This window comes from Lissotriton helveticus, chromosome 3_1 (genome assembly GCF_964261635.1).
Source record: "Lissotriton helveticus chromosome 3_1, aLisHel1.1, whole genome shotgun sequence".
NCBI classification, from domain to species: domain Eukaryota; kingdom Metazoa; phylum Chordata; class Amphibia; order Caudata; family Salamandridae; genus Lissotriton; species Lissotriton helveticus.
Genome location: NC_136061.1, coordinates 153,608,372 through 153,634,981, shown reverse-complemented (window position 1 = coordinate 153,634,981; position 26,610 = coordinate 153,608,372). Strand labels below are relative to the sequence as shown.

General features: G+C 47.6%; 1 protein-coding gene across 8 annotated transcripts in view; it reads left to right on the top strand.

Annotated features, from left to right (window-relative positions):
* Positions 1 to 26,610, top strand: part of GTF2I (general transcription factor IIi) — a 1,750,178-nt gene that overhangs the window by 1,005,119 nt on the left and 718,449 nt on the right. For all 8 annotated transcript variants that reach the window (XM_078679426.1, XM_078679427.1, XM_078679425.1 and 5 more), the window contains exon 19: positions 18,515 to 18,586. In XM_078679426.1, coding sequence (XP_078535552.1) covers positions 18,515 to 18,586 — 72 coding nt within the window. The remainder of the gene's footprint in view (positions 1 to 18,514; positions 18,587 to 26,610) is intronic.

The following is a 26,610-nucleotide window of genomic DNA, read 5'->3' as shown; positions in this document are numbered from 1 at the left end:
TGGAACCAGGAAGGAACCAGATGTCGTCGAGGAGCAATCAGGTGCTGTCGTGAAGCTTGTCGTTGCAACCGCGCGGACCAGGAGGCGACCAGGTGCTGGAGAGGAATTGTCCCACGAAGGTTCTCGCAGATAAAGGGGTCGACGGCCGGATTGGAGTCAACAAGCCTTGGCAAAGGCAACCCACGCAGGATACAAAGAAGGCTTCTGATGCAGACCAGCAAGGTCTGAGGTGCCTCACCTTTGCAGGAAGGCAAGGGCCAGTCTGGAGCAACCAGACCAGCGAGTTGGTTTCAAAGGATTGTCGTCACAGAGGCCACTAGCAAACGGGCCAGCAACCGGACAACGCGTTGAGCAGAACACAAGCAGTAGGGCCCCACGCAGAACTCGGGAGTGTGGAGGGCTGATCTCCGGTGCAGGTGGAGCTCGGATTCGGGGCTTCTCAATCCCCAGTGCACAGCTTCGAGGTTACCTCCGGAGCTGCACAGTTAGCAAGTCGTGGACTTTTCAAGATGGCCGGTCCCACGTGTCTCGTCGCCTCCATGGATCTCAGCTATGCTGCAGACGTGAAGAGAGGGTCAGAGAGGTCTGGAAGTCTCTGTCAGGCTCTGTGCTCGGATACCGGCGGGAACGCGGACCAAGCAAGCCGTTGATTTGCTGGATGGTGCCTGGTTGCCCAGGGTGGTCCCTCCTTGGCCACAAGGGAGATTGTTCAGTCTTCAGCTTCAGCAGAACGTCGAAGGTCTAGAGTTTCGTTTCAAGTTTCAGTTCAGGATCAAATCTAAAGTCTCCTGGGTCAGCTCCTATCTTTATACTACTAAAGGGGGCTGGTTTACTCACTAGGTCCCTCCTATGCGAGTGACCAGGAAGGGGGGTGGTTACACCCCCTTTCCTTTGTGCCGTTTTGTGCCAGAGCTGGGGCTGGAGTGCCCCAGCAACCGGTTTGAACTGGGGTATGCATGGAGCACCTTGTGTGCCCCAGGCATGTCTCATTCTATTCAACCCACCTTGTCCCAATACACAAAATCCTGTCTGGGGTGGTGCTCTCACCTCTCCAGGCAGGACACCTATTGTCCAGGCCTCCCTTGCTGGAAGGACTCCCAGCAGCAGAAGGTCAGACTTGTGTCTGTGGCAGAAGCGTCCATTTTGTGACGCTGTGGCTCTGGTTTACTTTAACCGGGATAGTCAGAAACAACATGTCTTCTCCCTCTAGAAGGGTGGAATGCTACCCCCGTCGCCAGAATTGGCGAGGGGGTAGTATTCCAAAGCGTATGACACCCTACACGACATGTTTAGATAAAGCCAAACCAAAGTTAGCATTTAACCGCGAGGTTCATATGCACTTAAGAGTATATGGTATGGCAATATCATAGGACAGCTATAAGGACATGGTTCCGAAAGCTGCAGACAGGCTCAGCTCATGCTAGAGCACCATCTCACACATAACCAAGCACTCTGCCTCCAGGATTGTTAAGGCCTGCCATAGGAGTGACTTATAGGTTACTGTGTGTCTATATATAAGGTTAGATATAGGAATACTATACCTAAGCAAGGGCTGATTACACGACCTTGCCCCAGCTGAGTGATCAGCCAGTTGTGTCAGTTTGAGTGGCCAGCCAGGGGTGGCATAATACATGCTGCAGCCCCTGGTAGGCCTTGGATGCACCTATGCCCTGGGTACCTATAGTACACTATACAGGGGCTCATAAGGTGACCCAATATCCAATTGGAGATGTACCTAGAGTACATGGAGTCCATTTTACAGTGAGAGCAGTTAGCCTGGGTCCCTGATTAGCAGGATCCCAGGCCAACTAAGTCGAAAACCAGCTAAACACTAGGCAAACAATCTGGGGTAACCATAGTCAGGTATCCACCTTCCTACAAAGAGGACACCTACTGACTTGGCCCCAGCCCTACCGGCCTTGTACCCACCTTGAACCTGCAGAGGAGAAACCCCGGTGTGTCCTGCAGCCTCAAGAACTCTGAGCCCTGCTTTTGAGGCTCCCCAAGAGATCTTCCTCTAAAGCAGCGCTTCAGGCATTACACTGGCTCCCGGTTGGGAAAAGGGTAGAGTTCAAAGCTCTCTCTACTTGTCACCGCATTCTGAGCGGTAAAGCCCCTGTTCCGCTGCAGACTCTGGTGGCCTGGTATGAGCCTACGCGCAGTCTTCGCTCCTCCCGCACTGGGCTATTGATGGTTCCGAGAGTAAGGAAAGCCCGTATGGGAGGGAGGTACTTCAGGTACCTTGCGCCTAAGCATTGGAATGCCTTGCCTCTGGATCTACGGCTGGAACCGTCTGAGACCTCGTTCAGAAAAAGGCTAAAAACGTACTTATACAGCAGGTAGACGTCTCTGAGGGCGGTTGGGGCTCTAATTTCCACTTACCATAGCGCGGGGACACGTCGGTGCGCGTAACCAGGCGCTCTATAAATGTCCAAAATAAATAAAAATAAATAAATAAAAGAAAAGACTGTCTCCCGTGAACACCGGATTTGCTCACCAGCAGACTCCGGCTCTGGCAGGATCCACAAGTCTGCATCACTCTGCACCCAACGCCCACGGCCCGAGTTCAAGTGGCCCAACACCAAGAGGTCTCACCGGCGATCCTGACCCGAGATCTGGCAACCCCTGACCTGCATGAAACCTCCAGCCGACGCCTGCTGCCTCAAACCGGAAGGCCCTCACTGCGACCAGGAGCTGGTAAGAAGATCCGACCCTAAAAGACACCCCTGCACCCCACAGCCTTGGGTGGCCCAACCGACGGTGCCTAACCAACTCCCAGCATCCCAACTTACCTCTCCAAGTGGTGGTTGCACCCAGAAGACCTTCGTCCCCGAGCCTGATGTGCTTTTGCAAACCGGAGAGACCCCATTTAAAGTTACAGGGCGCCCGATGCCAGAACAGCAGGCTGCACCCGTCCGCCCCAGTGCCACTGAGGGTGCACTTTTTGTGCTGGCCTAATCCCCCATTGGCCCTGAGCTAAAGTTTAAAGTCCAGGAGTTTTACTTCCACAACACAGTGGCCTGCTTGGAAGCAGCCACCTATTGGATAACATTAGGCCTCAGCACTCTGCACCCGGCCACCCTAGTGCTGCTGAGGGTTTAACAGGAGGTCATCCTTGACCCTGGGGGACCGATAACCCTTTTTTTCTCCATTGGATAATATTGACTGTTTTTCTGTGAAACGTTCCGAAGTGTGGAGTTGGAAAAACTAAGAAATACTGTAACTAAATAACAAAAACACTTTTATTGGCCTGTTTACAGGAAATGTCCCAGTGCAGTATCCAGGCATACTGCACTGTGTAAGGAAAGTAATCTGTAAAGTAATCTACGGGCCATTCTACTAAAAATCCTCTGTAATCAAATCAAAGTACACATACAATTTCAAATCGAACTATTTACAAACTGCATTACTACTGTAAAGTATTTATTGCTTACCTATGCCAGGCTTGCTTGGTTCTAGAAAATAAAATAACTAAAATATTTTTATACAAAACCAAACCAATTTGTCTTAAGTTCAGTCTTTGAGTGTGACATTATTTGCTGACTTTGTCCAACAAATGCTTAACACTGCCTACTGATAAAGCCTTACTGCTCGACCACACTACCACAAATAGAGTGAGGTGCTATCTACTTGACCTCTGCCTACCTTTTGGGTTCCTCTGGACTCTGTGCACACTATACCTCACTTTGGTATAGTAAATACAGAGCCAGCTTCGTACAGTATGCGCTAGACAGTATCTGTGCAAGTGCTACGGTCATTGAAGGAGTTCTTATCACATACATTTCCTGGAGCTCAGATAGTTCACATAGTCTTAAAGACCCTTATACATTCCCTAAGAAGCACTTTCTAGTTTGAACAGACAACACCATTACACTATACACTACTTGAACAAAGTGGATGGAAGCACATCCAGACAGCTGCTGCAAGTCCAAATAATGTGGCTGTGGCTCATGGCTAAACATCTTTTGATCAGAGCAATTCATCTTTCAGGAGTCAAAATCAACATGCCTGTGTTCTCTGGTTTTGCAAAGAAAAATCACAAATGGGTATTACAGAATGAAGTGTTTATCCAAATGAGTCTTTCCAGAGGTAGGCCTATTTGAAATAACATGTAATGCCATTTGTCCAAAGTTGGCCTTCAGGAAATAGGAGCCAGAATACCTGGGCAGTGCCTTTTAGTCAACTGGCCAAGGACGTTTTGCATACTATTTTCCTCCTGTACCACTGATTTTATCAGCAATGTTGAAGTTGCTAAATCGCCAGACCATGCTGAGTCAAATGGCCCTTGAGTGGCCCAGACAATAGTGATTTCTGGACCCCCTACAGATGTCATTACGACCACACAAGACACTGCCATGCAAATGGAAGCTACACACCAGGTTGCAAGCTCAACTCCAGCATCCAAAACAAACTTCATTGAGTTTGGCAGCATGGATCTTGAAATCAGACACTACACTCATTTGAATATGTTTCAATGTTGTATGTGAAGTTTGAAGGAAACTAAGCGGCAAACTGCTATATCCTCACATGCTTTCCAGTGGTAGAGGTTTTGTTGCAGAATAATTAAGATCCCATCTTAGACAAGAAGAATTGAGTCAGCTATAATTACTGCATATGCCAGAGACTAAGCTGCAATTTTCTTAGGTTAAAATCCATATGATTTTGATAACTGCATACAAAAAAAGACAGGTATCCGCCATACTTCTTTAAAATTGCATTAGTTAAGGGCCATGGAAATGGAAGCTACATACCAAGTTGCATGCTCAACTGTAGCATCCAAAAGGAACATTGAGTTTGGCAGCATGAATCTTGAAATAGCGATAATCCTAATTAAATGGCAAGAGAATCTGGATTTCGTTAAAGATCCGTAGGCTAACATTATGCATTATTTCTTTAATGTAAAGTCCACACAGCCAGTTTGAAGCATTACATCACAAATTACATTTTTCTAGAACACACTACAGCTAGACTCTAATAGGCATTCCCACAGTGCAATCTGCCTCTTTTAAATGCAGTCTAAAATTCCCCATCATGTATTACAAAAAGTCCAAAAATGATATGGCACAACTGGAAATGAAGAAACTTCTCAAACAACAAAGAACTTGCATTGCAGAACCAAGGAAAGAAGGCACTCAATTCATAGAGGTTTCCAGGTGATGGAGACACGTAGACACGTACTATTGGGAATTATCTGAAATTGAAAAGGAATATTAGAACATCCTCTATAGGTGTAAGACATTCTAAATAAATAGCACATAAACAAATACAATGTATATAACCATCTTGAATTATTAAAATCTTCTCAACCTCCTTTAGTTGTGTATTGTTTGGTTTTCCTTTTTAAAAATGTTTTTGTAGTTATCCAAACCCTTCAACCAACTCCAGCGATGAGAGGGTGGGAAAATGCAGCCTCTGTGTCTTTAATAACATCTAATTAGGAGAATCTCTGTTACATTACAAGACCAGAGACTACCATTGTGCATATTGGTAGTCCTGTAAAACCACATCCGGCATGTGCTTGATCGGTTTACAGTAATGTTTTGTGAAGGTATTAAAGTTTGACCAATCCGCATCCATAAGGGTGTCCTCTAGCCTTCCACCTTTCCAGAAGGATTGGCTGGCCTTAGCTTAGAGTGTGCTTGAAACTTCCTACGGTCAACACCTGCCAAATTCATAGTCCATTTAACCCACCTTGCTTTTGAATCAGACGTTGTAGCCTTCAAAGGTTTTATAAATGAGATGAGTAGTTGCTCAACCCCATCAGAACGATGCGCTCACGTTCTGGAATCATATTCTTTCAGGCAATCTACTATGCACAACTTTTTGGAAGAGTTAAACCTAGGATAAAAAATTGTGTCTGACATAGTCTTGGTTCTTTTAATAATTTTAAATCACTCCAAAGGCGTTGTAAACTGTGTTACTTTCCTCTAAAGCTTTAACATCTGATACACAAATGCAGGAAATTAAACTGAAAAGAGAAGCTAGCTTCATAGAAAGTCTCATCCGATCTAAACATCTGTTACTAGGCCATGCTGTGAAAAGATCCAGGACTAGTTTAACATCCAAAAGGGTCTCAGATCTAGGTCTGGGGGTTCTCCTTATCCTAATGCTCTTAAGAATTTTACATACTATATTTTTCCCAATGTTTCTACCATTTGCGAACCCATTTTTTGCTGAGATTGCAGTTCTGTAACAAGTGACCTATTTTTAAGGTCCCTATCCAACTGTTATACAAAGAACAAAACAACTTAAACTATAGGAGCTTCCACAGGATCCAAGTCCCTCTCCAAGCACCAACGTACCCATGTTTTCCATATTCCATTGTATCTATAGTGGGTATGTGGAGCACAGAATTCTTCAAGTAGATCCTCAGCCCTTCCCGAAAGACCTGACATCTCACTAGATCTCCTGACACATTCCAGGCAAAAAGGTTCACAATTCCAGTCGAAACCATATGGTGTTCTGTTCCATCTATCCCCCAGATGCTTCAACAACCCATTTTGCGATTCCTTAATAGCGAAAAATACCGATTCGCTATTAAGGAATAGCAAAATTGAATGCATCAAGAAATCACTAAAAAAATTAGCGATTTCTTAGAATTCTTTAATTGTGACTCGCAAATTGCGAGTCGCATAGGAATGAATGGGAAGACCATCTCAATTTGCGATTCTCAATTAGCGAATCGCAAATTGAGATTGCGATTTCAAGGGTGCAGGGGTTGCACCCCTGCAATTGATCTGTGCACATATGTTGCGCACACACATGCCCTTAGGGCTTGTGTGTGTGCAACATGAAACTTTGAAAAATGCACTTTAGTGCATTTTTCAAAGTTTTCGCAAATTACCATGAAGTTGTACTTCATGGTAATTTGCGTGCCCTATTAGCGAATTTGCTATTTTTAAAACTGTCATGCATTGCATTTAAGGAATCTCAATTTGAGATTCCTTAAATGCAAATCGCAATTTAGCGATTTCTCAATTTGCGATTTTTGCATTTGGGATGATGCATCCCAAATGCAAAAATACCGGTCGCAAAGGGGCAGATTCTGAGAATCTGCCCCTTTGCGAGTGGATTTTTGTTTGATGCATCTAGCTGTAAGTCCCTTAAAAGGACTTCCTCTGCCGGTAGAAGCAAGGGATATTCTCAGGCCAATTCCAAGGTTGTTTGGAACCAAGCCTCAAGACAGCCAGAAGGGAGTTACTAGCACCAGGGAACACTGCTCCTGTCCTACCTTCTGGAGAACCCTCTGGATAATTGCAAAGGGGGGGAAGGCATAACCGGGGCTCCCTTCCAGGGTTGCAGGAACGCATTGACTGCCTGAACACCCGGGTCTGGCATCCAGCTGCAGTGCTTCAGTTGAAATGTCAACCTGCTTGCAAAGGGATCCACCTCCAAAGGATCCCGTAAGTGACAGACTTCTGAAGCAGCTCTCATTTAGCTTCCCGTCACTGTAGTCTTTCAAGAAACTAGGGTTCCAATCTGCTGAGATATTGTTTTTCTCCAGGAAGTATTCTGTTCTCAAGCTGATCTTGTGTTCTAGATAGAACATCCAAATTCTTTGGGCCAAATCTACCAAGACTGATGATTTTGTACCCCTAAACAATGTGTGTGCCACTGCAGACACAAGACAGTTCTACCCGGCAGAGAGCGTTTGAAGTTCATTAGAGCATAGAGACCTGCTGTCAACTCCAGATAGTTTATATGGTGGGACCTCTCCATGTAAGACCATAGACCTCCTGTGTTCTGGCTGTCCAGACGGCCACCCCAGCCATGAAGGCCTGCATCGAGTTCTACTATATATTTCAAGGGAACTCCCAAAGATTGCCTAGCCATTCCAGGCATCCATGTTCTCCGACCACCAGTCCAATTTCAATCTGGCATCTAGAACTAGGATCACCCTGTCCCCGTACGTCCTTCTCTTAGAACTCTTACTTTCTCCCTCTGTAGAGCTCGATAATGTAATGGCCTTTGGTATGGCTTAAATAGAAGAGGAAAGGAGACCTAGGAGCCTGGCTAGGTCTGAAGGTTATAGAGTCCTGTCCCAACACAAATCGTTTCTCCTTTCGAATCTTAATAATTTTCTTCTCTGGCAACAGAAGACTAGTTTTTATTCTGTCCGTTGTAAAACCCCAAAATTCTAGGGACCTGAAAGGGACCAGAATGCACTTCTCCTTGTTTATTATGAAACCCAAACTCTCTGGAAGATTTACCACCAATGTCAGATCCTTTAAAGCCTGAGAATAATGTTGGGACGTTATGAGAATATAGTCTAGATAAACAATTAACCGTATCCCCCTTCGGTCTCAGAAAGAATGCAGCCACTCTCATTTCCTTGGTGAAAAACAAAGGAGCTGAGGATAGGCCAAAGGTAAGTGCCTGAAAGTGAAAAAGACGGTGATTCCGAATGAACTTGGAGGTAACCTTGAGATTCCATGGCCATGTGAATGGTGAAGTAGGCAACATCCGGTCCAACTTCATGAGCCAGTCTTTTTCTAGTAGAATGTCTCTCAAGAGATGGATTCCCTCCACCTTGAAATGTCTTTAGACTAGAAATCTGTTCAGGTCCCTGAGATTTATAACTGGTCTCCATCCTTTGTCTTTTTTCTCCACAACGAAGAGTGTACTTACAAAAACCTAACGTTCCCAAGGAACCTCTATGATTGCGCCTTTTTGTATCATAAAGACCACCTCTTCTTCTACCACCTTCTGTTGCTCTAAGGTAGGTTTCAGTACTCTTGGAAGAGAGGATTGGACCAGGACCTCTGCAAAATCCATTTAGAAGCCTTGAATAGTGTCCAGGACAATTTGTGTAATTAATTTCCAAGCATGGGAAAAGAAATTGAGTCGGCCCCCCCACTTTTACTGGGAAAAACTAAATATGTGAAGTGTTCTTACTCATTCTGAAAATTGGACCCTTTTCCATGGGATTTGAAGCCTCTGGTACGAGTAGTTTGTCCTCGTTGGGGGTAGAAGTACCATGAGGTACCTGTCTGATAACCTCTACCGTAACCTCTTTGTCTGAAGTTGGGCCTTTGAGTACCTCAGCCAGTAGAAAGGCTCCTTCTTCTGACCTGACCAAAAACATTAGGGTTAAAAACCCTTCTCATATTTGTCTGTGCTTTGTCCAACAAGTTCGGCCATCGCCCATGCATAGACGTTTTCCTAGCAGCATCAAAGCTCTCTAGCGCCAACCGCTAAGTAGGTTAATATCTTCTGGGGTCCCATTAATATGGGCCTCCTCTACCATGCTGATTATTCTAGCTAGGGGGCCTAGGATGTCGAAAAGGCGATCTTGTCAGGCTTTAAGCGATCTTTGCAAACCTTCTCTGGGGATCTCTACACAGGTTGAATAAAAAGGTGATAAGTTCAGGATCCAGGTTCGGTGTTAGACAAACTCTCTTTGATCACTGGTCTAGAGCACTTGGCTCTCAAGAAGTTATGTACCTCTTTTTATAGGGATTTCTTATCCACCTTCTAATAAATTTCCCCACATGATCGTGAGGCCACTTTTTGGCACTTCTCTAATGCCTGATGTTATATGGGGAAAACATCTCCTGACCAAGGGGACCATTATTATCCCTTTAGAGGATGACCGATATTCCTCCTCTGTTAAGAGGCCTTCAATTTCCATATCTTACTGATCCAGGTCAAGCGTATGTATTCATTGAGTAATTCTTCACACTGATGCTCTTAATCTTCCATGACAGTATCTTCTGTTGTACTCTGAGCACTTAAGATGTGTGCCGCTTCAGACACATTTATGAGTTATACCGCTTAGGACACCCAAGACTCTTGAGGTGCGTTGACCTCCTGATCTGTTTGCGTTGAGGTGCTTAGACCTCCATTATGCGTTGACGTGCTTAGACCTCCAGTAAGAGTTGAAGCGCTTGGAACTCCCAGTATGAATTGAGGTGCTTAGACCTCCATTAAGCGTTGAGGTCCCTGGATCGCCCAATATGCTCATGGAAGCTGCCCCTTCAGTGTTAGCTTTGTTTGTCTTTTGCCCCCCTGTCTTATGTCAATCAGACACGCCTCCTGAGGCGGTTTCCAAGTATCAATCCTCATCAGAGATTAGGGACCGCTTATTAAGCATGACTTGCTACAAGGTCTTGTGCATATGTGTTGTATAATTTCTTTTTTTAAAGTAATTCTTCATTAGGATTAGTGGCGTCGGGCCATCAGTTTCAGCATCAGACATAATGTACTGGTAAGAGCCCCTAACCAAACCAGAAAAACTGTTGGAAGGATTAATTAGCCCCTCGACAGCGGTAAGAACTGTATAAACTTTGACCAATATTAAAATAACCTAGCTCTAAGCTTTTTCAATTAATAGGAAATCAAAGACACTACATCCATGAATAAGGGAGAAGCTTTACGTAAATTGTAAACCTGTATACTTTAACAAAAAAAAGACAACAATATAAAGTTATTACAGATACAAAATTGGAGATAAATATCTGTGTGGAGCCGCATTTACTTGATTGTATTGTGGTCATGCCTATTAGGGTTTAGCAGTATTCTGTTCTAGAACAATTTCGTTTGTGATGTACTAATTCACAGTGGCTGAGTGGAGCTTGCATTAGAGGAATAATGCATAGTGGTGGCCTCCTCTCTTGTAATGAAATCAGACAATACACCCATTTGAATATTTCTCAATATTGTATGGAAATTTTGAAGGAAGCTAAGCAGCAAACAGCTATATCCTCTCATGCTTTCCAGTGGCAGAGGTTTTGTTTCAGAATAATTAGGATCCCATCATAATCAAGAAGATTTGATCCTGCTAGAATTACTTTATATGCCAGAGACTAAGCTGCAATTTTCTTCAATTAAAATCCAAATGGATGGGATAACTGCATTAAAAAAAAAAGGCAAGCAGCACCAAACTACTTGAAAATTGCAGTCCGTAAGGGCCTTTTTGAAAGGGTTTCCACCTTTGAAAGTTATTTGGAAAGTCTCATTGGTTCTGGCAATATTTTTGGGGCAGCCTTATGAACACATCTGCAAAGCTTCATTGCAACATCTTACCAACCTTTTTGATAGTTATCACTTTTGCCTAAAGAGATGAGTTGCAAGCTCTTTGCTGTTGAAGTATAAACATGTTTTCATTACAATAGGGCAGTAACGAGAACTCACCCTTAGTTTTTACCAAAGGAGGTTTCAGAATTTCGTATTGCTCAAGCCATTACCAGTATTTGTTTTTGTAGCAGACCTCTACACAAGTTGAACTCATCTACTTGTTAAAAGTTAGGCGTTATAAGCTACTGTTGGGAAGCAAACAAATGTGGTTTAGCAGCCTCAAACCTGTCTCTCTTTGAAATGTGCTTGCATTGCTTTATCAGTTGGCAAAGAAGCTTCGGCCTCTAAAGCCCAAGGTTCATTAAAACAGAGGGAAAAAAGCTTCTATGACCTAGTTATAAAACAATCGGTTTGTGGAACTTTATTGAGAAGCTAATTAAAAAAAAGCTCTTTATACTTTAACAAGACACTGTTGCCTTTACTCAGACACAGGTGCTGACTTTAGTGTAGTTCAAGCTTCACTTAAGAATTTGTTTGCCCGACTGGTTTTCAGACCGGTTTAATACTTTGAGACTTTCCGTCATTTTCTCTTATAATTGAGAGCATCAGTGTTTGGGGATCTGCATACTGCTCTATTATAACTTGTGTGACTATCATTGATATCTGAAAGAGACATGTTAGTGATAGATTCCTTACCTTAGAAAATCCCCAGGCGTTAGACTGGATCCGGAATTTTTTTTCACAGCAGTACCCATGCGCGTCGGTAGGCGTCGTCCGCGGCTTTGCGTCCGTCGTCGGCGCCGTAATGACGTCGTCTGAGTACTTCGACACCGCCTCCGCGTGCTGACGTTAGTTATTCTTTTTTCCGCGCCAGCTAGCGCAGATCTGGAAAAAGTTGTACCCAAGTCACTTTTTGACTAACTTTTTGAGATCCTTTTTGACCCTTTTTCGAAGTCTATTCGACTCCGACGGTGCTGGTAGGGATGCCCGGGTTTAAGCCCTGCGCCGACTGCAACCGAATGATGTCGGTTACCGACCCCCATCGCCGGTGCCTGCACTGTTTAGGCCTGGACCACGACGACAAGTCCTGCTCCGACTGCCGGGCCCTGATGTCCAAGGCTAGACGGGAGCGGTCCCGTAAGCGACTCAAGGTTCGGCAGTCCGCCCCGCGCCGCTTGAGGTCCCGATCCGCAAGGAGGTCGAGGGACCGGTCGCGGGGCCGGAGCCACCACAGTTCCGGGAGTCATTCTCGGTCTTCGGGTTCGAAGTCCTCAGGTAAGAGGCAAAAGAAGTCGAAGAGACCTCATCGCTCTTCTGACTCCTCCCCCCCCCCCCCCCCCCCGACGCGGCTGGGGGTTCGGGCGACACCGCCCACGTGCCTCCGCTGGAGCTGCAGGTGTCGCGGCCTGCTCCACACCCGCCTGTCCCTGGGCAGGACGCGACGCCGGGGGAGATTGCAGACTTCCTCATGGCCATCAGGTCGCTCGCTCCTCTGTCGGTCCCGACGCCGCAGGGCCCCTCTGGATCCGGGTCGCCGCCGATCGACCTCACGACCTCGCCGGCCCCTAGGGTGTCGCCCCCGGCGCCGTCCCAGGACGACGTCGTCCCTGGTCCTGCCCTCGATTCGTGCGCCGCTCTCGACCCTCTGGCACGTGAGTGTCAGTCTTCTGCGGACTGGACAGGAGAGCTTGGGGTGGCCAGTGGTCTGGACACTTCGCCCGACACTGGTTTTGTCTCCCCTCCTAGTGTGGCTACGGAGGGGGGGGGCTGCTTATAGCGTGGTGCTGATGAGGGCGGCCAAGGCCTTGGGCCTTGAGCTTCCCGTCGAGGCCGTGAGGACTAACCTCCTCACTGAGGTCCTTAAACCGCAGTCAAGCTCGGCCGAGCCTCTGCTGCCGTTTAATGAGGCCTTGTTAGAAGTTCTTTTGGGCACTTGGTCCAGGCCCGCCAAAGGGCAGCCTGTGGATGGGAACGTGGCCAGACGCCACCGCCCGGCTCCGGGTGACCCTTGCTTTCTGTCCACCAATCCCACCCCTGAGTGCCTGGTTATCCAGGCCTCCAATTCCCAGACCGCATTCCCATCGGCTCCCCCCGACCGGGAATCCAAGAGGTACGAGAATTACGGGAAAAAGGTATTCTCCCTGAGTTTGGGATTGCGGTCAGTCAATACCGCGTGCCTCTTGGGCCGCTACACCCACTCTCTGTGGGACACGGTCGCGGCCGTGCTGCCAGAATGCCCGTTGGAGGTACGGGCTAAACTCGGCCAGGCCCTTGTGGAGGGCCGAGATGCGGCACGGTATTCCATCCGGTGTGGGCTGGACACTACAGACTCTCTAGGCAGAACGATGGCAACGACGGTGGCGATTCGTCGTCACGCCTGGTTGGGGTCCGCCAATTTCTCGGCCGATGTCCAAAACACACTTATGGACATGCCGTTCGATGGCCGTCGCCTCTTTGGCGACAAGGCAGACCATGCACTTGAGCGCTTTAAGGACTCCAGGGCTACGGCCAAGTCCTTGGGCCTCTTGGCCCCCGCGCCTGCAAACAGGTGCCTTTCGCTCCTTTCGTGGTCAAGGAAGGGGCGCCCCCACACGTGCTGCCAGCCACGCGTCGCAGTCTAACATCCAGCGCGGCGGCGGCCGTAGAATCCGCCGTAGCGGCGATCGGGGACAACGGCGAGGCCAGTCCACACCTACACCTGCAGCATCCGCCTCAAAACCCTCCTAGTCCGTGCTTTCCGGCACATGTGATACCAGTGGGGGGCAGGGTTCGCCATTACCACCACCACTGGCGCACTGTCACTTCGGACAGGTGGGTGCCTCAAATCGTCCGAAGGGGCTACTCCCTCCTCTTCGAGGCGTCCCCTCCAGCCATGCCACCGCAGTACCACCGCGTGTCGGGGGATCACTTGACACTTCTACAAGAGGAAGTTACGGCCCTCTTGCCCAAGGGGGCCATCAAGCGCGTTCCTGGGCCAGAAGTAGGGTGTGGTTGTTACTCCCACTACTTTCTGGTACCCAAGAAGGGCAAAGGGGGCCTATGCCCTATCTTGGACCTACGGAACGTCAACGGCTTCCTCCGGAAGAAGTTCAAGATGCTGACATTGGCTCAGGTCTTAGCTGCCCTAGACCCTAGAGACTGGATGGTAGCGTTGGACTTGCAGGACGCTTATTTTCACATCCCTGTCCTGCTGGCCCACCGGCGTTACCTGCGGTTCACGGTAGGCCACGAGCACTTTCAGTATACCGTGCTCCCCTTCGTCCTTACCAGCGCCCCACAGGTGTTCACGAAAGTGATGGCGGTGATCGCAGCTCATCTGCGCAGGTTAGGGGTTTCAGTCTTCCCCTACCTTGACGACTGGTTGTTGAAGGCGGGCTCGCCCCAGACAGTCGTCAGCCACCTCCAGACTACGGCCAACCTCCTGCACCTGCTGGGCTTCTCCATCAATGTGCCGAAATCACACCTGTGTCCCTCTCAGAAGCTCCTCTTCATCGGAGCGGTTCTAGACTCTGCGCAGTTTCGGGTTTATCCTCCCGAACAGTGGGTTCGAGATATTCAGGCTCTGATTCCGATCTTTCAGCCTTTTTCCCGAGTCTCGGTCAGGTTGACGCTCCGGCTTCTGGAGCTGATGGCCTCCTGCATCCTTCTGGTGCATCACGCCCGGTGGCGGATGCGGGCTCTGCAGTGGGACCTGAAGTTTCAGTGGGCCCAGCATCAGGGCAACTTGTCCGACCATATCTTGATCTCGGAGGGCACTGCAAGACAGTTGCAGTGGTGGCTCGCGGACCGCGATTGGGTCAGCGGCAGATCCCTCTTCCTACCCCACCGGAGCATGTAGTTGTGATGGACGCGTCCCTCCAGGGCTGGGGGGGCCACATGGGAGAGACAGAGATCAGAGGCCTCTGGTCTCCGGCGGAGTCCCAGCTCCACATCAACCTTCTGGAGCTGCGGGCGATCCGACTTGCACTGAGGGTATTCCTCCCCTCTGTCCGGGGGAGTGTAGTGCAGGTGTTCACGGACAACACCACCACCATGTGGTACTGCAACAAACAGGACGGTGTGGGGTCGTGGACCCTATGCCAGGAGGCCCTGCGCCTCTGGCAGTGGCTGAAACATCAGGGCGTGACCCTGGTGGTTCAACACCTGCCAGGTTCTCTGAACGCCAGGGCGGACAAACTCAGCCGTCGGTGCATGATGGATCACGAATGGCGTCTGAGCTCCGACGTGGCGCAAGGCCTCTTTCAGCAGTGGGGAGAGCCTTGCTTAGATCTATTCGCCACAGAAGAGAACGCGCAATGCCATCAGTTCTGCGCGTTGGAATTTCCAAGGCGGCACTCGCTCGGAGACGCTTTTCGTCGCGAGTGGAGTTGCGGTCTTATGTACGCCTTTCCGCCTATACCACTTCTGCCCAGAGTGCTGAGGCAGATCAGGCGCGACCGGGCCGAGGTGATCCTTGTGGCTCCAGACTGGGCACGAAGATATTGGTATCCAGAGCTACTCAGCATGTCTGTCGATCCCCCGATTCGTCTGCCTCTTCAGTCGGACCTTCTGTCGCAGCAGCAGGGGACGGTCCTCCACCAGAACCTGTCCAGTCTCCACCTACAAGCTTGGAGATTGAGCGGCGACAGTTGAGGCCATTTGACTTGCCTCCTGAAGTCTGTAATGTCATTCTGGCAGCCAGGCGTCCCTCCACAAAGTCGGTATACGCCTGCAGGTGGAACAGATTTGTGGCATGGTGCACAGCAAAGGCTGTGGATTCACTCTCTGCCCCCCTTTCTGAGGTTCTCCTCTTCCTTCTTTGTCTTGCCCAGCAGGGCTCTGCTCTGGGCACTATCAAGGGCTACCTTTCTGCCCTTTCCGCCTTTTTAAGGCTACCTGATCAGCCATCTTTGTTCAAGTCCCCAATTGTAAATAGGTTTTTGAAGGGCATCACTCACATGTTTCCTCCTGTTCCTTTCGTGATGCCACAATGGGACTTGAACCTTGTACTTACTTATCTAATGTGTGCTCCCTTTGAGCCACTCCATAACTGTACTCTCCATCTTCTTACCTTGGAGACTGCTTTCCTGGTTGCCATCACCTCTGCCAGGAGAGTGAGTGAGCTCCAGGCTCTTTCTTCCACACCCCCTTTCCTCTCTGTCCATCCGGACAAGGTTGTGTTTCGGACAAGACCCTCTTTCCTGCCCAAGGTTGTCACGGCCTTCCACATTGGGCAGTCCATCACCTTGCCCACCTTCTTTCCGCCTCCGCATCCCTCGAAAGAGGAAGAGAGGCTCCACCGTCTGGACCCAAAACGTGCGCTATCTTACTATCTGGATCACACACGCCCGTTCTGGGTGGATGACCAACTCTTTGTTGGTACGCGGACGCTAAGAAGAGACGGGCGGTGCACAAGCGGACCATCTCGCGGTGGATCATCTTGTGCATCCAAGCGTGTTACTCCTTGGCCAAGAAGCAACCTCCTGTTGGGCTGAGGGCCCATTCCACTCGGGCCAGGGCGACAACTACTGCCCTGAGCGTCCCCTTGCAGGACATTTGTCAGGCAGCTACGTGGGCCTCGCTGCACACGTTTGCAAGACACTACTCCCTGGACAGCCAAGTCCGGAGGGATGGCTTCTTTGGCCGTTCCGTCCTCCAGGACTTTCTGGTGTGATTATTGGTTCGCAGACCCACCACCGGGGTTGGTATTGCTGGGGTATCTATTCTAAGGTAAGGAATCTATCACTAATGTGTCTCTTTCAGATGCACAAGTTACTACTTGTGTAACGATATATCTGTAAGAGACATTAGTTAGTGATAGATTCCTTACCGACCCACCCATCCTCCCCGTTCTGCGAACCGATCTCTAGGGTTAAGGTCATCCCCTTTCAGGGCCCTAGTTTCATGGCACCAGTGTTGGTTTTTATCAATGCTCTGCGTTCTGGCGTGGAAAAGCTGTATATAAGAACTGACGTCAGCACGCGGAGGCGGCGTCTAAGTACTCCGACGACATCATCATGGTGCCGACGACGCTCGCGGAGCCGCTGATGACGCCTACCGACGCGCATGGGTAATGCTACGCAAAAAATTTCCGGATCCAGTCTGACGCCTGGGGATATTCTAAGGTAAGGAATCTGTCACTAACTAATGTCTCTTACAGATATGTCGTTACACAAGTAGTAACTTGCGTGATTCCTCAATAAATAAGAAATAGCTACTTACTTGAATTCTTGTTTCCACATCGTAATGATCTTGATTAGTCATAAGCTGCCGTCCTGCCTCCCTGGCTGTTGTCTTGGTCATGTGAGACGAATGGCAGTACGTTTAGTCACAGTATATATTCGCCATCAAAAACAATGGACTCCATGTCAGACTGAAGGGTTCTGACCGACGGTCAGAACTATTCAAGCTGCATCGGAATGTGCCATTCGGATTCCTTTCCAACGGAGCCATTCCTATGGGCTCGGTCGGAAAGGAATCCGACTCTGATTTCCAGATGGCTTATGAACGGCTCGGAGAGCCCATCCGCCACCCGGAAACCCTTCAGTACTCCCCCCCCGCCACCCCCCCCGCTGCCTCTTTCCGACCGAGGAGTGCGATGGCAGTTTCACATTGCCTTTTCGTGCCGGTCTTTCCGGCACGAAAAGGCAGTCCAAAATGGTCTTTGGGGGCCCCCAGTAGTGCCCCCATGTGTGCAAGCCCCTGTTGATCCCTGCACCCCTGAATTTCACAATGCAAGCATGCATCCTGTTCGGAATGCATGCTCCCATTGTGTAGTATACGAGTGCGACTGAACAGGGTTCGGTCGCATCATAATTGCAGGTCCGTAACCGACGACAGTAGGTCGGTCAGTTATGGTCCCTGACCGATGTCGGATGGACCCCCGTCCATCCGACATCTGCCCCTGAGAGGCAACTGCCAGTACAAACCTCATGGAATTTGAAATCTCTTAAGTGTTTAATCTTTTCGAATTTCTTAACCTATCAATATCTTGAGTCCTGACCTGTGGCACTGCTTTTCCACTGCCACCATGCACTCCGATTTGGAGTCCACCCCCGCCCCCATATCTTCAGTCAAACGTTATTCCCGAGGAGCTAAATCTGTGGTAAGACGAAGTATCAGTCATTAAAACTATCACTAAAGATAAAAAAGATGTTGTCTTCCTAATTCATGCATGTGAAGCTAGTATTACATTTACATATTTTTTTCATGCATTTTCAAAAGAATCTCCTATCAGATTGAAATGGAGGTAGTCTGGTGGAGTGCTTTTAGACCTTCAGCATGTTAGGCAAGTGGGGAGGTCTAAGGAAAAATGTGCAAATAGGTCATTGTTAATTCGACAGGGAGGTGTATATGACAGTTGTAAGGTGAAGTTAACACATTTTTCTAATTGACTCCAACTAGGCTAAATCACTTATAAAGGTGAACATTTTGAAATTTCCTAAAAGTACTTTAGTACTTGATGTATTTTGAAAGTGTGTGTAAAGACATATTCTAATTACTGATTTTTCCTTTACAGCTAAAGAAGACTGGAATGTCAGAATTACGAAACTTAGGAAACAGGTGGAAGAGATTTTCAACACAAAATTTGGTAAACCCTTAAAAAACAGTGATATACATTACATTTATTTGCTTACTTGTGTAGCATAGCAGACATATATTTTTACCTCCAAGCCTCTGCAAGCATTGCTTGAATGTTTTTTGGGGGGGATGCTTTTTGTTGGTGGGAAACAATTTGTTTTGTTGAGTATTTCTTTTAACAGATATTTTGTCATACACTTTCTGGGAGTGGTGGGGGTGCCACAGGGCAGAAAGGTTGAACTTGGGCCACAGCTTTAGGAGATAAAGTAGTTGCCACTAGTGTCCAGAGCTCTTTCTACTCTGGATATGCAAACTAAACCAAGTGGAACCCTTTCAGCACTTGATGCTCCCTGCTAGCAATCCTGAGCCTCTTTTTTTTAATATATATGACAAGAGAACTGGGAATAAGAGGAAAAATCTGCACTACTCTCTAAGTACCATGCGTTGTGTAAATACAGAAGGTGCCAAATCCAGACACGTGATCCCCACACGAGCCTTACGGAAGATAGGAGACCTATCAACCAGGAAACTGATTTATGAAATAGGACAGCACCCTTCAAAAGTTAAGCACTGTTGCAAGACAATTGTCAAAAGAGAACATACATATGAGCAGAGTATTGTTTTCCCAAGCATACACAGAATACACACAATCTTGTAGCTTTGTTTTTCTTTCTTTTATTCAGATATCGTTCTTTATTTTCTTTTTTTTGATAGTAGCAAATAGCCAATAGCCGACGCGTTTCGTCCGTTACCGGACTTCTTCAGGGCTTAAAAAAGTCTTTCTGATTTCTTATTTCCTTTTTTCCTTTTTTTCTCTTTTCACATTCGTACCGGTCAGGTTTTCAAAGAAATTTCTCTCATTAATTGGAAGTTTATAAACAGGATTACAAATCCTAGTGGCAGTCAGTGTAGACAAGGTACAAGAGCAGGTCCACAGTCAGTTCAATGAGCTCGAATGTTCGGGAACCTCGTATCGTGGCCTCTTTTTTTAATAGGCTAATCAGCCCTGGTATATCCAGAGCTATCAATATTGTAATAGACATAAAACTGGTAATAATAATAATAATCTTTATTGCGTGATTAATTAAAATCTTTGCAATTAGACAATAAAAACAAGAAGGAGAAAAATACATGAATAAAGCATTTAGTAAGGCAATTTTAAAAAGACTTTCAGAAAGGTAAAAAAAAAAAAAAGATAAAGAAGAACCATGCGGGTGGGACAGTACTATGCTTCAGAGAAAAAGGTCTTTCACGATCAATTGTCACTTTGGTTATCAAAGGAAAATAGTCTTGAAGAGCAGAGGCCGTTCACGCTAAGACAAATTCAATTACTAACCGCTGGGTTTAGGGCCGTGATGACTAATTTCATAAAGCGCACTAGCCTGCATGCTAGTTGGATGTCTTCTCCCTTAAAGCTCATCAACAGAGCTTGTCTACGAGTTCGCACATGTTTTTGATTCCAAAGGTGTGTTAGTAAGCTCTTTCGGATACTATCTAGAGCTTTGCAGCTACACAGTAGGTGCAGAACATCGTCCTTAGCATTTTTGCAAAGCCTACTCTCGGGGTTGCAGTCCATGCGCATCCAGGGGGGAAGATGTGGTATAGATGGTATTACCCCCATCCTCAACCGCAAAAAGTCTTCCTTCGCCTTCCTTGAAAAGCCGGTGCTGAGATATGGCTGTGGTGAGGCGCTGATGTCGCCTTGAATCACAAACCACCCATGAGACCTCTTGGTTAGTGCTGTTTTATCCTCTTCCAAGGAAATTGTTTTCACGGATTTATTGACAAGATGCTTGAAGCAATTGTGTGTACAACTCAAGTCCCATAAAAGTGGTATTGATGTCAACATTTACAGTATCAAGATAAAACTGGTTAGGAGTGAAGAATATATGAGCAAGAACCCAAACAGTAAACAGCAGTGCCAAATGCCCCATAAACAGTCTAAAACATGTAGTTCCCAGCCACCCAAGTCGAATAATTGCATAATTATATTCCAGTCCGTCTCTCATCATCCTGTCATCACACCAATTCCCCAATAGTTGATTCAGTTGCAGGCTTCTTAAGGAGTTTAGTATAGTGGTACCCTGACTCCGCACTCAACACTACTACACTTGCCTGAAAAAGGCAAGTACTTTATAATGCCAAAAAATGCAATACTGCACACTACTGTCAAGCTAGATTTGCAGGTGGACGTGCCATGCACTTCCAAATGGGGTTCCAATCTAGGCACTAACTTTCTCAATATTCTTTCACCCACCACATCAGGCCTTAGCGTTTCTTGTCAATGTCTCTAGATTTAGGTCCTGCGCTCTCCCCGCCTCTATTAACACCAAGTCTCTTCTGAACTCTTGAGTCCGGTTTGTCTCTTTTCCGTTTCCTTTTTGTGCCTTGCTGGTCTGACTTGTTGTACCAGGTGTGCACCGCAGGTGGCTGTGTCACGCAGATGGCCAGCTGTTGGCCACACAGCAAGTATCTGGAAGACTGCTGCAGGTGCTTTTAGTGTTTATCCTCTTTTTGGCTCTGGCAGTTTCATCAGCTTAGACGTGCCTTGTGGGTTCGATGAGCCCTGTACCGCCCCTCTGGTGAGTCTGCCAGTCAAGCTGAGGCCTGTCCAGGTAGATGCAGTTGGCAGTCCTCAGTTCCAGGTGCAGGGTTCCGGCAGCAATGACTCTGTTCTTGGCACTATCCTTGGGCACAGCAACAGTATACTGTTCAGGCATTGATTTCGAATGTGCTGCACTGGTGGTAACTTAGGCACAGTGTGACTCAAGGTGACAATTTTGCGCTACACCTACTCTTAACATCTAGGCATTCTTTCACTGGGTGGGGGAGAGGGACACACTGGGTATGCTACTCACACTGAGTACTTTGACCTGTACTGCAGGTTTGCAATCTTTATTTTTCAGCGGAGGACTCTCAGGCCTGGGGTCAGAAATGCTGCATTCAACTGGGTTGGGTGACTGGGGCACAGCAAATTCAGCAAAGTAGATGTCTGTTTTTGCTTCAGTCAATCTGCACACCTGTCACAAGAGCCTTAGCTGCGATGATTGTGATAACATGAGGAGACCTCTCTCAATTCTTTGGCAGCACTGCAACTTTTCTGATGAATGCTAACTTGAATAAACAACCCAGATTGTTTCGATCACACAATCTTCCTGTGTTTGGACCTCTACTGCAGAGTCAACTCTTTCAGCACCCTTCAACGGTCAATTCCTCATGCAGGGGCGGTGCACTCCTTCACTCTTGCAGGACTCTGTGGTTTCCAGAACAATTTAGACACTCCTCCTCCAGATCAGACTCCCGCTGATATCCCTTCATCTATGGGGAGATGGCTGTCAGACAGACACCAGCCCTGGTTGTACAGTAGTTCTCCAGGTACAGCCAGTCAGAGAGAAAGCCCTGGGTAAAACACTATCGTGGAAATTCACTATGTTTCCATACCCTATCAGTCTAGGTATTCATACACTCTTGCTCCTGCAGTTACAGGCCAGTCACTCCCAGTACTAGTGAATAGTTAATTTCCACACTAAAATTGAACGTTCACAGTCTTTTTAATAAAAATTAAGATTTACACAAAATAAATCCAGGTACACCCCCTCCACTGTTAAAGAGAACTTGGAACTGGAGCAACAACTGGGTCAGCAGCCCCCACTTTTATACACTGATGGCAGGCAGGCCATGTGGATACCCTGTCGGCATTTACCAAACCTGTTTGGGTGGGTTCCTTTTCCATGTGACTGTTTTCCCAACTCTGTACAAAAGGGGGTGGTGATGGAAGGAGCATCAGAACCAATCAAACACTCACACCCAGTCAAAAGATCTGGGTTTAATCCATCACCGTTCTTTAGCCCACTCTGCCACCCCAGTTCAGACATGGCTATATGCAAATCAGTCTGACCCTGTGCCTCATGGGAACAGTCAAGCCCGAACTGCCAAGCCATGCCTTCCCTGGACCGGAAACAAGCTTCCGAGGACCGGTTTCTGGCGTTCCAGCCGTCTTCAGCCCGGCTTGCTTGAATCCAGTGGCAAAGTAAGCAAGGGACTCACGTCTGAGCATACCCTGCCACACTTTTGGCGGCCAAAGCGGTACAAAAGGGGGTGGTGATGGACGGAGCATCAGAACCAATCAAACACTCACACCCAGTCAAAAGATCTGGGTTTAATCCATCACCGTTCTTTAGCCCACTCTGCCACCCCAGTTCAGACATGGCTATATGCAAATCAGTCTGACCATGTGCCTCATGGGAACAGTCCAGCCCGAACTGCCAAGCCATGCCTTCCCTGGACCGGAAACAAGCTTCCGAGGACCGGTTTCTGGCGTTCCCAACTCTGCCTATGCCTTGAGAGATGCTCTTCACAGCAGGGCTGTGTCCAGCTCAGAGTGTCTACAACAGGCACACAGCTGTGAGCAGGCTGCATCTATTCCATAACCAACCTTATCTGACATACTTCAGGAAGTACAAAGGGCTGCTCCCCTTCTAAAGGATAAGAGATACGAGAGTCCCACCATTCACCCTAGCCATCCACTAAATGGTAGTCTCTGGAAGATTAATCAGCAGCCCTCTCTTTCAGAAAGACCTTTCTTCTTTCCGCACTTCAGTTTTTTCTCTCCAGTCTCAGAAATTCCAGCAATTCATTTCCACTGTCTGGGAAAGAAACTTCACCTATATTTTGTGTACTTGAAGAGACGAGGCTTACAAAATGAAAACCACATGCTGGTGTCATTCTGGTTCACTTAGGCACTTCTGCACTGCATAACCCTTTGAATGGGCAAAAGTGCCTGGTCAGACTATTATTAATACGAAACACAGTATGTTGTCACTACCACACAGCACAAATGAAACCGGCAGCATGGAGAGCAGTCCTACTGTTACTATGAGGGCCTGCTTGGTGCGCCCCTCCTGGTCTAAAACCCATTGTCAGTCAGCCTTCACACTTATACTGGATAATTGTGAGGCTAGGGTCATAATCTAAAGACCAGCATTAAGCGTTCTTGCAATTTGCGCACACTGGGAAGGGGGCATGACTGTACATTATGCAGGACACACTCCCATCCCAACACGTATATGAATGTTGAGCTACAGCACTGATGGTTAATGGCTGGGGCACTTCATCACATTGCTACATCAAGCCGCCACCCTCTTGAGCCCTCTCCAAGGTTTCTTTGAGAATGCAACTAGGGCAGCATTATGGAATGTACTCACTATCACTTCTGACCTTAGTGTAATGGCAAATATTCCTGGAGTGACCATCAAGAGTTCTACAATCTCTGCCTCCCCCCAGTACATGTGGAGATTGCTTGCAAAGCCTACCTCACATTCTGCTGCAAAATAATCCTAAGGAAAAGAAGATGGGCTAATCAGAAGTTGTAAAGGCAAGCCTCGTCTGAGATGCCTGACATTTTCAGAGCTGAGCTGAAGACCTGCCACGTGCTGAGAAAGAGGAATTGTGGCCTTCTGTTATACCTGTGGTACAAACAGATGATAGTCCAAAGGCCATTTCTCTGAGGCTGTGAACTATGATGCCTAGATCCTCATACTAGTGGCACAAAACACACCCTGCTCAGGCTGGAGACCAAGTCAACGCCATTTGCATCAAGTGCACATTAAGGTCTGTTTCAAATTCCTAAATGCAAGTAAATTGACTCAGAGGACTGAGACAACTTTCAGGTTCCGCTCCTCCATCTGGTTCCATCAGATGATCCGGCTTTTATTCATGGACAAATTGTCCCAGACTTCTTAGTTGTGCATAGTGTCCAGAGGAGATTCCCTCAGCCTGACCGCTTACAAGCGTCTCAGTGCTGCAGGAAAACTGGTTGCACTTGAGGCAACCGCACACTTACACATTGCCAGTTAGGTGAGACCCTTCTCCTGGTACAACCAGTACCACTGAGAGGAGCTGGTAAAGCACCTACCAGAGGCCCATCATAAGAGGATCATCAGCAGTGGTAATAATAAATGTGTACTTGACACAATGGATTCCACTGTGAGGGTTGTTAGTACTAGCATCCTCCTCTGCATGTATGCCTGGCTTAGGTATCGTGTTTAGGCCTGAGGTGTAGCTGCATCCCTCTTATTCGAATAGCATCAGTCCACCCGAGGTAAACTAGATGCTTAAAAATCAAAAGGCGTCATACCAGGGCGTAACACAGGCCCCCGTAGCCCGCGCGGTGCATGGTGGCACCCAAGTCCAGGGGCCCCCTCAGCTCAGGACTCGGCCAGAGAGCTCCTGATTAAGCTCGGAGGGGGCCCCTCCACGTACCTTGCAGGGGAGCCCCCTCAAGTTTCGTTACGCCACTGCATCATACACCTGCTTTTTATAAGCAACCTAGCAGGGGAGGTACCATACAAGGTTAATGCGTGGTGTGCGGGTTTGGGTTGGATGCAAGCATGCTCTTCGTTCCAAACCTTTGCACCAACTGTCCTTTCAGATCCCCAGAGGACAGACTTTCCAGGAAGGGACCTATAGTTGAAATGGGTGTTGAAAAAGCAGGCATGGCTCCTCAAGGTGCTCCTGGCTGCAAAACAGTGACCCCAACCCCTCCCACCGTCTTCCTGACCAGATCACACCTGTCTAGGAAAGACTGAGGTGTTTACTCACTCAGTGGGTAAACTACCTCAGTCTAGGGGGGTCCTCTTCATTGTGACACAAGGGCACTATTTAAAATCCACACAATCCCATTCTAACATCCCACCAAACCTCCCCCTCCCTTTCTGGAGGAAAGGATTAATGCTCTTTTAGCAAAAGTCTTGAGTTCTTGCTGTTCGACCGTTATCCTTTTCTGAACAGTTTCACATAGTCACTCTAAGGAAATGCCTCTGTTTGGACTGATACTGCTGGCTTTTCGACTTCGGGTGAACTGGGACCTGATAACCAGACTGTGGTGCTGTGACCCTTAAAAGTGTCATCTTAAATTGGCTATTCCAATTGGCTCGCCTTAACTTACTCATAAATTTCTAATACATAGAACTAAAGGTACCCTTGGGCCTGCAAAACTCACTGTGTCACCCTGAGTACGACACAGTGAGTCGTAGACTGGTAGTGCAGTTTAAAAGTGCTAAATCGACTTTGCCATTTAAAGCAATGGTAAAATCCAAACCTCCCATTTCAAAAAGTACAAGTCACCCCTACAGCAAGCCTACTGGGTGCTACGGCAGGTTTCAGCATTTCGAAAGGTTGAACATATGTGAGTACAGGGTTACACTCTGACACCTCAGCTGTGCGAACTTCTGAATGGGACTACTAAAGTCTGTACTTTAAGGTATCATACAATTTGTCACATTACACTGACTTGATACCCAAGTCAACTTTAATGTAACTTTTTGCTACATGCAACTTTTAGAAAGTTGGCACTTTGTTGCCCTGGTTTTTTAATGACCATTTGCAACGTTGGCCATGAGACAGCCTTCTACTAGTCTTGGAGACGTGTAAACGTCTCACAGGACAGTTCACAACAAAGGCCTGCACCTGGAGGAGGTGTTACCTCCTCCTGTCAGGAAGCCACAAGGGGTTTAGCCCAAGAGATGAGTTACAAAGGGAAAGCTGCCTTTGTAGTACAAATGGTGAACACACATGAGGGGCTGCTCTTTTGTCTGGGTAGACAGGTTGCTGTCTGGGACAGAGGAGAAAACACTGGCCAGATGGTTTTTCCCATGAATGTGTAGCCCCCAGGTAGCCACACTTCTAGGGCGGGCTATCGAGGTCCAGACACCACAAGAAGAGTGTAGCCATCGTAGCAGTGGACCAACTAGAGCGCTCTGGAATAGCTAGATGCAAAACTTCACCGGACGTTGTCATCCGGTGGGAGGGAACCAAGTAAACATTAAGAAACGGCAGCCTCCCCTAAAGGCACATTCTGGGCATAAGAGGCACCCTTACCCCCCTCCCCAGAATTAAGATCTTGCTTGGACTTAACAAAAGGATTAGGAAGTAATGCCCTGCTGACCTTGGACCTGGCAGAGAGAGGCTGCACCAGACTTAGGTTGCACCTTCTGCTCCATGGGCTTGAAAAGGAAGGGGCTGCACCTGCCCTAT